At 46.3% G+C, this 11,953-nt stretch overlaps 1 protein-coding gene across 2 annotated transcripts in view; it reads left to right on the top strand.

Annotated features, from left to right (window-relative positions):
• Nucleotides 1–2,271: 2,271 nt before the first annotated feature.
• The window catches only part of Ppp1r16b (protein phosphatase 1 regulatory subunit 16B), a 71,215-nt gene continuing 61,533 nt past the window's right edge, over nt 2,272–11,953 (top strand). For both annotated transcript variants that reach the window (XM_035447118.1, XM_035447117.1), the window contains exon 1: nt 2,272–2,521. In XM_035447118.1, coding sequence (XP_035303009.1) covers nt 2,272–2,521 — 250 coding nt within the window. The remainder of the gene's footprint in view (nt 2,522–11,953) is intronic.

Here is an 11,953-nt window from a genome sequence, read left to right as displayed (position 1 = left end):
TTTTTTTTTTTTTTTTTTTTTGCAGATGGGAATGCAATCTTTGAGAGGTTCCAGTGATTGTTGAAAGACCCCTTTCCAAGTGGTGATCCAGGCAGGAAGTGACATAACAGGGAGACTCATATTTAAGGAAGGACAAACAGGAAGTGGGCCCCTTTTCCCCTCTGCTCTTCCTCCAGCGGCGCGATGTGATCTGTCGGCAAGGGAAGATGCCAATGGAAGGCGTCTTATAAAATATATAGATTTATGATAATTAAGACTGAGCTAACAGATGAGAATCCTAGATATTAGCCAAGCAGCATTTGTACCTAAAAAAAAAGAAAGACCACTTTCCTTTGCCTCAGGGAACCCAGGGTCTGTGGCTATGTGAAGCTTCAATCTCTTGAGAGTGAATGCAGGTCCTTTTCCTTTGAAGGCTCTCCAAGGTGTGTATGTGGGGGAGACTTTAGCCAAAAGTTTCCAGGTCTCACAGTTCAGCAGTTCGTAAACTTTGGAGTCTGGGGAGTACTTTAACCCTTGAAATTCAGGCTCCTAAAGATGTTTTGTTTATGAAAATTGTTTTTTTTAATGTTTATGACTATAAAGTCCAGGCTGGCCTCAGGTTGGTAAATGTGCTTGCCAGCAAGCCTGATGACCTGGGTTTGATTCCCAGAACCCAGAACTTGATGGAAAGAGAACCGACTCCTGTAGGTTATCCTTTGACCTCCTCATGGGCATCACTGTGGTGCTGTGTGCCACAACACAGAAGTAAACTGTAAAAAAGAAAAACAAAACAAAAAACCATAAACCCATCATGTGTTATAACCATGCCGGACATTTTGATGAAAACCAACAAACAAACAAAAGTAGTGAGAAAGAGAGTTGCCGTTTCTCACTGTTGAGCTTTTCCCTGAGTGTCATAAGCCACCTATTGTGTAAAGTATTAGGACCTTCACATACTAGTGACAGAGCAAGAGCAGAAAAGGTTAGCAGTGTAGTCCTCCATTTATGCAAATAGTTTTGCTTTGTGGAAGCCTTGAAAGGGCCTCAGGGTGTTCCTCCACAGCGTGCCTGGGCCTGCTTTGAGGGCCACTGCAGATTTACTGACATCCTCTTGTTTCCTTCTGGTCCTGTTTGCCCATCCTCATTACAGCATGCATGCCATAAAGAGCAAAATAAGGGAGGCTCCGGTGCCTGGCATTCGTGCGTCTGAGGACTTGGCTTCTATTTGTTGCTTATTTATTTGTTTGTTTGTTGTTTTGAGAGTGGGTCTCTCATGTAGCTCAGGCTAGCCTCAAACTCACTATGTAGCCAAGGGTGACCTCAAACTTTTGATCCTCCTGCCTGTACTTGCTCAGGGCATAGATCACAGGTTTATATGGTGCTGTGGATCAAACCCAGACTTGGTTTCTGCCAGGCAAGGAAGGAGCCAGCTGAACCCTATTTCTAGCCCCCAGGGCTTCTGTTTGAATGCTGCACAGCCTTGGGTTTCCTGGGTTTGGTCATCCCCATGCTGTCCTGAGCCCCAAGATGTCCTCTGGTTCCAGTGTCATATAGCTTATTCCTTGAAGTACGATGCCTTTGTACAAAGAAGCTGCAAAGATCAGGCTCTTGTTAGCCAACTGTGGCTTGAAAGTTCTGCAGCAGAACTTTCTAGAATAATGGAAAGATCTCTATCTAGATATCCACCATGGGAACCACTAGGAAGTGTGCACTTAGATGTGACTGTAAAACGGTACAGTTTTACTTTAATTAATTCAAATATACATGACCACCACCACCACCTCAGCTCACAGTACAGGCAGGCACACCGCTCCTAAGAATCTGTACTTTTAGCCTGGTGGTGGTGGTGGTGGTGTACATCTTTAATCCAAGCACTTGGGAGGCAGAGGCAGGTGGATCTCAGTGAGTTCGAGGCCAGCCTGGTCTACAGAGTGAGTTCCAGGACATCCAGGACTATTATACAGAGAATGCTGTATCAAAAAAACAAAACAAACAAACAAACAAAAAAACAAAACAAAACAAAATGACAACAACAACAAAAGAGAATCTGCACTTTTGCTTTTGGCACAAATGGAAAGAAAACCTCAAGGGAGCTTTGAACTCTGGTCAAGGTAGTCGGGTGATTTTCTATACCATGTAATGTGTATTCTCCGGACTGGCCAGCTCATCTGTGTATCTGTCTCCCCTCTCTAGGCCCCACCATGAGGCTCCAGCCCCTCGGGAGCCCCTGCGCTCCCCTGGCCCCGGGTGCACCGTGCTAGCCCCAGGCAGGGCAAGGGTAGGTGCAGGGCCATGGCCAGCCACGTGGACCTGCTCACGGAGCTGCAGCTGCTGGAGAAGGTACCTACGCTGGAGCGCCTGCGCGCAGCCCAGAAGCGCCGGGCACAGCAGCTGAAGAAGTGGGCGCAGTATGAACAGGACCTGCTTCATCGGAAGCGCAAGCATGAGCGAAAGCGCAGCACCGGTGGCCGTCGCAAGAAGGTGTCCTTTGAGGCCAGTGTGGCCCTGCTCGAGGCCTCACTGAGGAACGACGCCGAAGAAGGTAAGCCCCCTGCTCCTGTGCAGGAGCAGGCCACCCCATCAGTCCACATTAGGAAGAAGATGGCCCCTACTCCTGAGACAGTCTCATGTAGCCCAGGGTGGCCTCCGCTTGTAATGCAACCGAGTACAACCTTTAACTTCTGATCCTCCTACCTCCGTCTCGCAGGAGCTGGGACTGTTGGCCTGTGAGGACCACACAGTTCTTCCCACCCCCAACCTTGGCTTTATCTTAGCCTGCTGTTTTCATTGTTGGAGACAATGAGTCCAGCTTTTGGCTAATGAATACAATAACAATTTCCCTTCCCTCCCACAAATATTTACTGACAGCCTGCTTCCTGCAGCACTGGCACTCTGTACGGAATAATGATCCTCCTCCCTCCACCCCAACAGCTAGATACTCTAGGATGTTGTTGCATTTCTGAAATCCTCTATGGTCCTCACTCAGCCTGTGGCATGCTGTTCTGGTGTCTCCTTTTACGTGCTGGAAGGGAACACAGGGTCTAATAGAAGGAGTCAGCATTTTATCAGAGAACCACACCCCCAACTCTGTTCTCAGTTCACTTTCCACTGCCGTGTCTGTGGTAGAGGGGGCTGGTGAGATAGATCAGAGGTTAAGAGCACTGACTGCCCTTCCAGAGGACCTGGGCTTGATTCCCAGCACCCACATGGCAGCTCACGATCAGCTGTAACTCCAGTTCCAGGGGACCTGACATACTCTGCTGGCCTCCCCAGGTACCAGACATATGTGGTGCACAGGCATACATGCAGGCAAAACACCACTACACATAAAATAAAAATGGTAACATTTTAAAAATGTATCTGGACTCTGGAGGTGGACAACCTGGGTCTGAAATTGGCTGTGCATGTCCCTATGTGACCCTGGCACAGAGATTTTCTTCTGTTTTCTGCCCTTAGACTCTACTTGTCTGAAATGGGGGAGATCGTAGCATCCTCATGAAGGCCTTGTGAGCATTCAGTTGAGTAATACCCATGAAGTATCTTTGGATAGGGCCCCTCATGTTAAGTATGTGGTTGAAGTTTTAAAAAGTTTGCATTTTGAGTTTGAGACAGGCTCTCAGGTAGACCAGGCTAGTCTCTGTGTAGTTGAAGATGACCATGAATTCTTGATCCTTCTGCCTCCACTTCCCAAATTCTAGGATGGCAGGTATGAGCCGCCACAGCTGATGTATCAGTATGTTTTATTATATTGTTACCTTTTATTTCTTTAAATGTATAGTTTATATTCTAATGGAGGTCTATAAAACTGGAAGCAGAGACGGGTACACACCACTTTGTCCAGGATGGTTTTACTCTCTGAACTGTGTAAATACATGAATGCATGTTCACACAGTTTCCAGGTTGCACGGTTACCCTGTACTGGTTATGTTTAACAACACCTGTTTTACGGATAGGGATATTAGGCTCAGAGAGATTCAGAACCTTGACCCATGCAGGATAACAGGACCAGAAACCCTTGGACACTACTCCATGGCTTTTCAAGTTTGCTTTCTACAGCTAGAATGGCTGGAGGACTCAGGGTCTTTGAGCATATGCTCGAGTCTGTTCATTATAGCTGAAGTTTGTGAGCTTGCCCTTTCACCACTCAGTAGCATCTGCATTACCCCTGGAGAGGCCCAGCATGTCCCCTGGACTCCTCTGTACCCTCTCCTGTCATTAGGCACTAAAACAGTCAGTGGAAGAGCTGAGGGCGGCATGGAGAACATAAGAAAGTGTGGACTTTTGTAGGCTGAGCATTCCTAACCATGGAAATCTGAAGCTTTTGGGGCACCTCGTAGATGTCCCACATAGCAGCTAACACACATGACCTCATGGGATAGGCTGTAAACTACAGGTGGGCTAGAAATGACCCCCAAGCTGCTTGCAGCAAGTGTGCAGGAAAGAGAAGTGAACTTACGTTGACTTGGGTCCTGTCCTTGAGATATCATTGTGAGTATTTCAGAGCAAATCTAACTCTCTTCATCACAAACCTTTCAGATAAGAGATACAAAGCTGTGCTCACCTTACCCTTCAGCTTCTAGAATGCCTTGAAAGCCCCATACCAATGATCCTGGTAATACCGGGCTCTAGGACATGAGCTTCAAACGGCTTAGGTGAGAGCTGGGTGAGCCCCTGAGAGGCATGATGGCTCAGGCTGGGGATGTGGCCCCGAGGTGCCTTCCCACGTGTGGTTTGGTGTTCTGGGTGACGTGGCGGTCCCATCCCACTCAGGGGGTGGCTGGCAGGCTCATGATGAGGTCTAATTTTTGATGGGGGTGGTAGTTCACTAACTCCTCTCTCCCCACTTGCCAATTACGCTCTTCTTCTCTGGAAACCCCCATTTCCCCTCCCAAGGGACTCTGCTGGCTTTGAGAGTTGGCTGTGTGTTTCAGAACAGCCACCAGGGAGATGGCACCTAACTAGCCCACTACCCAAATAATCCTGCCTTTTTAACTGTCAAGTGTGCTGCTTAGAAGAAACATAGCTTGGAGTTTAAGAACGCTCCTCCACACCATCCCTAGTCTATGACCTTGAACAATTTGTTTTTCCTTTCCGTTTTCAATTTTCAAATCTGTCATGGAGCACCGAGGACTTGTCTTCAACAGAGTGTGGCGGGAACTAGAAACAGTTCTAGATTTATGTAGTCCAGCTGGTAGAGGGCTTGCCTAGCATGTGTGAGGCCCTGTGTTTGGTCCACAATACTATGTAAAGTGGGCATAGTGTCCCATACCTGTGATTCCAGTACCAGAGGCAGGAAGGTCAGATATTCTCCATCATCCACAGCTACAAACTGAGTTCAAGGCCCCAGCCTGGAGTACGTGAGACCCAGTCACTACAGAACAGCAAAACATCCTAGACCTTTGAAAGTTACCCTGAACCCCGTGTCAGAACAGCAGTGATTTAAATAGTTTTTCAGATAAAAAAGATTTTAATGCTTAAAAATATCCAATTCATACAAATGAATTCTTACTAAAATCAAACAACATAGAGTTGTACAGACCAACAAGTCCCCTCTTCTCTTCCTCTCTTCCCTTTCCCCTCTAATCCCTGCTGGCTGGTTTGATGTGTTTCCTTCTAGTAATGCTTCTTTCTCTGTGGTCCGGGAGGCACATAGACCTTCATATTTCCCTAAGCTTTAATATAAGTAAAGTCATCGTGGAATCCCAGACGCGTGACTTTAGTTTTCACTCCCCACACGCCGGCATGAAGTCTTGGAGTTATGCGTGCCAGATCACATGCAGTGCAGCAGACTCGGATGGGTCACTGTGTGATGTTTTGTAGTCGGTGTCACCAGAATCTACACAATTTCCCAGTAGTTTTTGTTTGTGCACAGTAAACTTTTGGGCATGTGTCTAAGTATTTATCTTGGACAACTGTGGAAACATGTTTGAGAGTTGGATGGAAGTTATTAAATTTGAGTAAGAAAAGGCCTTTGGACATGACAGACTCTGAAGACCCCCCATGGAAGGCTTCACCCTCCCTGGGGAGCAGAAAGGGTATGGGATAGGTAGGGTGTTAGTTGGGGGGGGGCAGGGGAGGAGGGGAGGCAGAGGCACCTGGGATTGACATGTAAAATAATCTTGGTTCTAATTTGAATTAAAAAATGGAGAGAAAGAAAGAAAAAAGAAAAGGCCTTTGGATTGGTGTCATTGTGGTGTAAAAAGCTGTAGGGGTCTTGTGAAGGGAGCCCGGGGGTCCACAGGTACCCATGTTTGAGGCTGCCATCAGTCAGCCCTTGAACTTGCTGAGCTCTGCTCAGCTTCCTGGCAGCCTGACAGAGCTCTCTGTGCCTGGCTGGCTGAGAATGGCTTCTGCTTGCTGGCTGAGCTGGTGTTTGGGAGGCTGCTGGGGTGTTAGCTCACAGTGGCGTGGGAGCATGGGGTGGCAGCTCCCCACTCCCTTGAGCTCATAGCATCCTGAGTCAACCTCCCCACCTGCAGTGGGGGTGTGTGAGAGTTGTTCCCCAGAGAAAGGCAGTCTTTCTCTGGCTAATGTCCTTGACCTAGGTAGGACCTGCTCTAGCCCCCTGACCCCCACTCCTCAGTATCCTTTGATTGCCCCACCAGGGTCTCCTCATGTCCTCTAAGTTCTTTTGCCTTCTTGGCACCTGTGGGTGCATGTTTTCCTCAGCTGGCATACTTTCTTGGATGAACCTCTCTAACTCTTCAGGTTCTCAAGGAGGGCTAACTTCAAGCCTCTGGCCACCCTCGCCATCACGAGCACGGAAACCTCACTGTTTCCTGTGAGGCAGCAGAGAGCCAGGGGACTGCAGTTCATCCTCCTGAGATCTCAGCTCTACTGTTGACTTCCTGTGCATTTTGGGGACACTCACATAACTTTCCTAGACCTCAATTTCCTCACTTGAGCATGTTAATACACCTACCACGTAATGTCGAGGGGCTGACTTGAGTTGGTAAATGCCGAAGAGGTGTGGTAAGAAGTGGGGAAGTGGCAGAAGCTGTTATTTCTGCAGTATCTATTATTCCCCATTTGCGTAAGCTCTCCTTATTATATATTCTGACTCTCACCTTCATGACTATTTATCAGGTACCATGTACCAGGCAGCTGCTTTGCGTACGCCATCTTGCCTAATCCTTCCAGCCACTCTCTGAAGCTGGGATAGTGAAATCCTATTTTGGAAAAGTAACTTGGGGTTTCATTTGCATATCATAAGATCTGACCATTTTTTTTAACTGTTCAGGGGCTTCCACAAACCCTCAGAGCTGTGTGCCCATCTTCACAGTCTAGTTTTAGAACTAGTTCATCGCCCCTTGCTACTGCGAAATCATACCCAGGTCCACTCCCAGTCCTTGGGTACCATGAGTCTACTTCTAACTTTTCTGGATGTTTCCTTCTTCTGAAGTCATGCAGTGTATGATCTCTCCTGGTCATCTTCTTTCATTCAGTAGAGAAGTTTGAGCTTGGCCAGGTTGTATCTCATGTGAGCTCTTGCTCCCTTGTTCCAGCCCTACAGTGCTCCCAGTATGGATGTACTATAGTGGTTTTGTAATCACCAAGGATGCAAGTCTTTATATAGACATTTATCCATCGTATTTGTGCAGCCTCCTGGAAATGGAGTTGTTGGGTCACATGGTATATTTCTGTGTAGCTTCTTAAGAAATAGATTGATGGTTTTCTAAGGGTTTCAGACCAGTCAGGGTCACCATGGCTGGGGATAAGAGATCTATCTAGGGACCACAAAAGCCAAGACCCTAAGGACAGCAGAAACATCAGGGTCCATACATCCCAAAGGAGCATAGATCACAACCACAGATGAGCCATTCTGTTTTACAGGAAAAACCCAAAGCAAGAGGTACAGGTCAGTATGGTAGCTAAAGTTGAGGATTTTGGAGACTGAGTCGAGTCCTGGGTCTGTCATGTAAGTCCCATGAAGCCTTGCATGTGGCTTAGCCTCTTGGTGCTTCTAAATCTGCCCTGTAAATGGGCTGGAGAAGATAACAATGCAACCACTGCTTTAGAAAACCATTGGGTTGTAGCTTATGTGAATGCTTGCTTCTTCAGCCTTGCAGTGCCTCACTGTATGGACACAGCTCAATTGCTTTCCACTCACCAAGGCAATGGAAACATAATTAGATCAAGCATTATGCAGAAATGAAATATGTAAAATAGTTACAAGATCTGCTCTAGGGCCAGCAAAATGGCTCAGAGGGTGAAGGCACTTGCTACTAAGCCTGATGGCCTAGGTTTGATCTCCAGAACCCACATTGTGGAGGAAGGAACCAGCTTCCACAAGTTGACCTCCCTGTGTGTGCCATGATACAACACACACACACACACACACACACATGCACGCATGCATGCAGATTGTAACAATGATAATCAAAAGGCTGTCTTGTGTAGGTTAGCTGGAGGTGCAGGACCTTCATCTGCTCAGCCGCACTAGCATCTCCTGGCCTAGGTGCCTCTGTAAGGCATCACACAGGCCCCGGCTTTATCTGAAGGAAATGGCTGACTTTCGTTTTTGGTAATTTTTGAACAGGAAATTTTCTTTTCCTCTCATTCTAAAAATAATGTGTCCTTGTAGAATATTCCAGAACTATAGGAAAAGGAGACACTAGGTAGATAAAACTCAGACATACAATGAACATGGACAGCCTCAGATAATATTTTGGTCTTTTGTCCAGGAACTACACGGCATTTGTCCATGGGGTGACTGGAGGAAAGTTTAAGTAAGGGGTGCAGCACATGAAGGGCTTCCCCTTTCTTACCTCAGAGTTTCTTTGTTTTCTTAAAAGCTGAGACCCCCAAAAGCATTTGTTTAGCTGGGGGTCTGTTATGAATATCTGCTGTGTTATAGATCAGGCACACACCTGTAATCTTGGCACACAGGGAGTCTGGAACTGAAGGGTTCTGAGTTTGAGGCCTGGGCTATATAATGAGACCCTGTCTCAAAAAACAAACAAACAAATGGGCAGGAGAGATGGCTCAGCGGTTAAGAGTTCCAACTGCTCTTGAAGAGGACCTGAGTTCAGTTCTTAGTACCCATGTCAGGTTAACTCCAGTTCCAGGGGACCCAGCACCCTCTTCTGGGACTCCTTGAACATCTGCATTCATGGGTACATACTCACACAGAGACATACACATAATTAAAAAATAAATCTGAGACAAATGAAGAAATGAAAATCTAGGGTCAACTTTCTTTGGTCATGAAGTCACAGCTGTAACCTGTTGTTTTTTTCCTGCACAGTAGCATCCCATCAACTACCTGCATAAAACAAGTGTCTGTGCCTTTCATAGCCAGCCAGTTTAGCTGGGTTGTGCTGGCTGGGATCTCCCTTGGGATGTGGTCATTTGGAGGTTCACACAGGGCTGGAAGATCCTCTTGAAGATGCATCTTATGTAGCCTCCTTACCCTGGGTGGAAAACAGATCAACTCTGTGAACTGCTCTTCTGAAGCCCTGTGGCATCCACACTCATCCGTGGTGGCTTCTTCATGGTCTGTTGTAGGTGAAATTGGAAGCCATTCGTTTTTTTTTTTTTTTTTTTTTCCATTTTAAATCTTTTGGTTTGCCCTGCATTTTGAATGGCTCTTTAAAAAGTACACCCAAGTGTACTTTTTAAACGTCACATCTTGATCTGTTACAAAGTACTGGTCTTCAGACTGCTAATGTTAATGTATCTCACTCTATTATAGACATTTGAGGTCTTCAGCATGAATCATTTCAGAAAGTTCAGATCCTAAGAAACTTCAGACTCAGTGTGGCCATGCAAATTCTGAAACTAGAAATTGTGGTTGAGGATATAACTCACCAACAAAACTCTGAGTTCAAGGGGGTCTACGTTAGGGCAATGGGGTCTCACAGGAAACTGTCACAGTCACTCAGGCAAGCTAGAATCAGTAGTAGAGCCTGCTGTGGTGAGAAGAAGCCCCCAGCCACATGGCCTCAACTTAAGCAACTCAGTGATTCCTGTGTCTGTGGCGTCTAAGTGGATGGTGGTCTTGTTTAGTTTGTTTATTCTGGATTTAGGTTTGTGCTGTATAGTCCAAGCTGGCTTCAAACTCACAATCCTCCTGCCTCAGCCTCCTGAGTGTTGTGATTACAGATGTGCTGCACGCTGGTAGTGCCCTGTTCTGAAACAGAGAAGACTGACTGGAGGAGAGGGGAGGCTGACTGGAGTGGAGGGGAAGCTGGCTGGTGTAGAGGGGAAGGTGGGATTTGGAGAGAGTCACGGCTTCTAGAGGACTGTCTGAAATGGGTTCTTGAGGAGACAGCAACGGACTGGCCTGGCCTGGGAGGAAGCTGAGGCCACCTCAGTAGGTACATCCTAAGCCCAGAAGAGGAGATCTGTGGTGGTTTGAAAGAAAATGACCCCCATAGGCCCATAGGAAGTGGCACTATTAGGAAGTAGGTGTGGCCTTGTTGAAGGAAGTGTGTCACTGTGGAGGTCTTATATGCTCAAGCTAGGCCTAGTGTGGCAGTCTCTCCTTTACTGCCTTCAGATCCAGATGTAAAACTCTCAGCCCCTTCTCCAGCACCACGTCTGCCTGCACACTGCCATGCTTCTCACGATGATAATAGTGGACTAAACCTCTGAAACTGTAAGCCAGCCCCAATTAAATGTGTTCCTTTGTAAGAGTTCCAGTAGTCATGGTGTCTCTTCACAGCAATAAGGCCCCAACTAAGAAAGAGCTGAAGGCAGACTAAGAATCACCTGCTATGGAGATGAGGACAAAACCAGTGTCCTAGAAGCTGGGGTGGAGGCCATTATCTAAGTCAAATGTTCTTGATGATACTGTCTTGATTCAGATACTGTGTCTTGTCTCTATAGTCTTTGAAAACAGAATTTTAATAGATTGACATTTTTTTTTCTAGTATTCAGCATAATGAGATTTGTAGGCCAAGCCCTGCCCGGGTTTCCTCAGTTACCTCTTTGGGGTTTTCTTCTTAAATGCACATAATATATTGTGATCACATCCTTCAGCAAACAGATTTTTAATACCGGCCTCTGTTTGGGAGTCTGAGTGTACCATCTTCAGTGTAGTCTTCCTTATTACCACACCCTGAGCTATCCCTCAGGTTACTTTCCTAATGTAAACCATACATACTATCAATGTATGGAAGTATTTGGCCACAGCTTGGGTTATTAATTTGGGTGGATTTTTAGAAATTTATTGAATGTGAAGATATAAAATCCTGTGAAGTTTCCAGGAGTCTCTGGTGAGGTCTTACCTACCATGCTCTGCCAGACCTGCCTTGCCCTTTGTCTTGCAAATCACATGGCCCCCAGAGGCTCATATATCTGAATCCCTACCCCATTTGGTGGAACTGTTTGGGAGTGATTAGAAGGCGTGGCTTTGTTGGTGGCAGTGTGTAATGAGGAGTAGGCTTTGAAGTTTCAAAAGCCCAGGATATTTTCCAGTTAGTTCTCTCTGCCTGGTGCTTATGGATCAAGATGTGAGCTTTTAGATACCTCTCCAGTGCCATGCCTGCAGGCTGCCCTGCTCCCTGCCATGATGGTCATGGACTCTAACCCTCTGAAACTGTATCCCCAGTAAACTGCTTTCTATAAGTTTCCTTGGCCATGGTGTCTCTTCACAGCAATAGAAAAGTAACTAAGTCCTTCGCCTGCAGGAATTTGCTTTTCCTTCTGTAAAACCTATTTAAGGTTAAGAAACTATTCCTAATCTTGCTGATATCCTATGACTATATTTCTCTGAGTTACCAATTTTTTTTTGGTCCATATTTTCTACTGACATGTTTTTTTTCTTTCATTGGCTTCAATGGCTGTCCATGTTTGAAAAGGGAAAGATGGATATAACAGTATGTGTTTTCTGCAGTTATGTATATTTGTGTGCTCACTTTAAAACTGTGTTAATAGGACTGCTTATTTTTCACAGTGCTGGAGCTTGAAGTCAGGGATTTGTACATGCAAGGCAAGGGCTCTACTGCTGAGCCACACCCCCAAGCTGTGT

This window comes from Cricetulus griseus, chromosome 6 (assembly GCF_003668045.3).
Source record: "Cricetulus griseus strain 17A/GY chromosome 6, alternate assembly CriGri-PICRH-1.0, whole genome shotgun sequence".
NCBI classification, from domain to species: domain Eukaryota; kingdom Metazoa; phylum Chordata; class Mammalia; order Rodentia; family Cricetidae; genus Cricetulus; species Cricetulus griseus.
The sequence above is the reverse complement of the archived record's forward strand: the minus strand, read 5'-3'. Positions and strand labels throughout refer to the sequence as shown.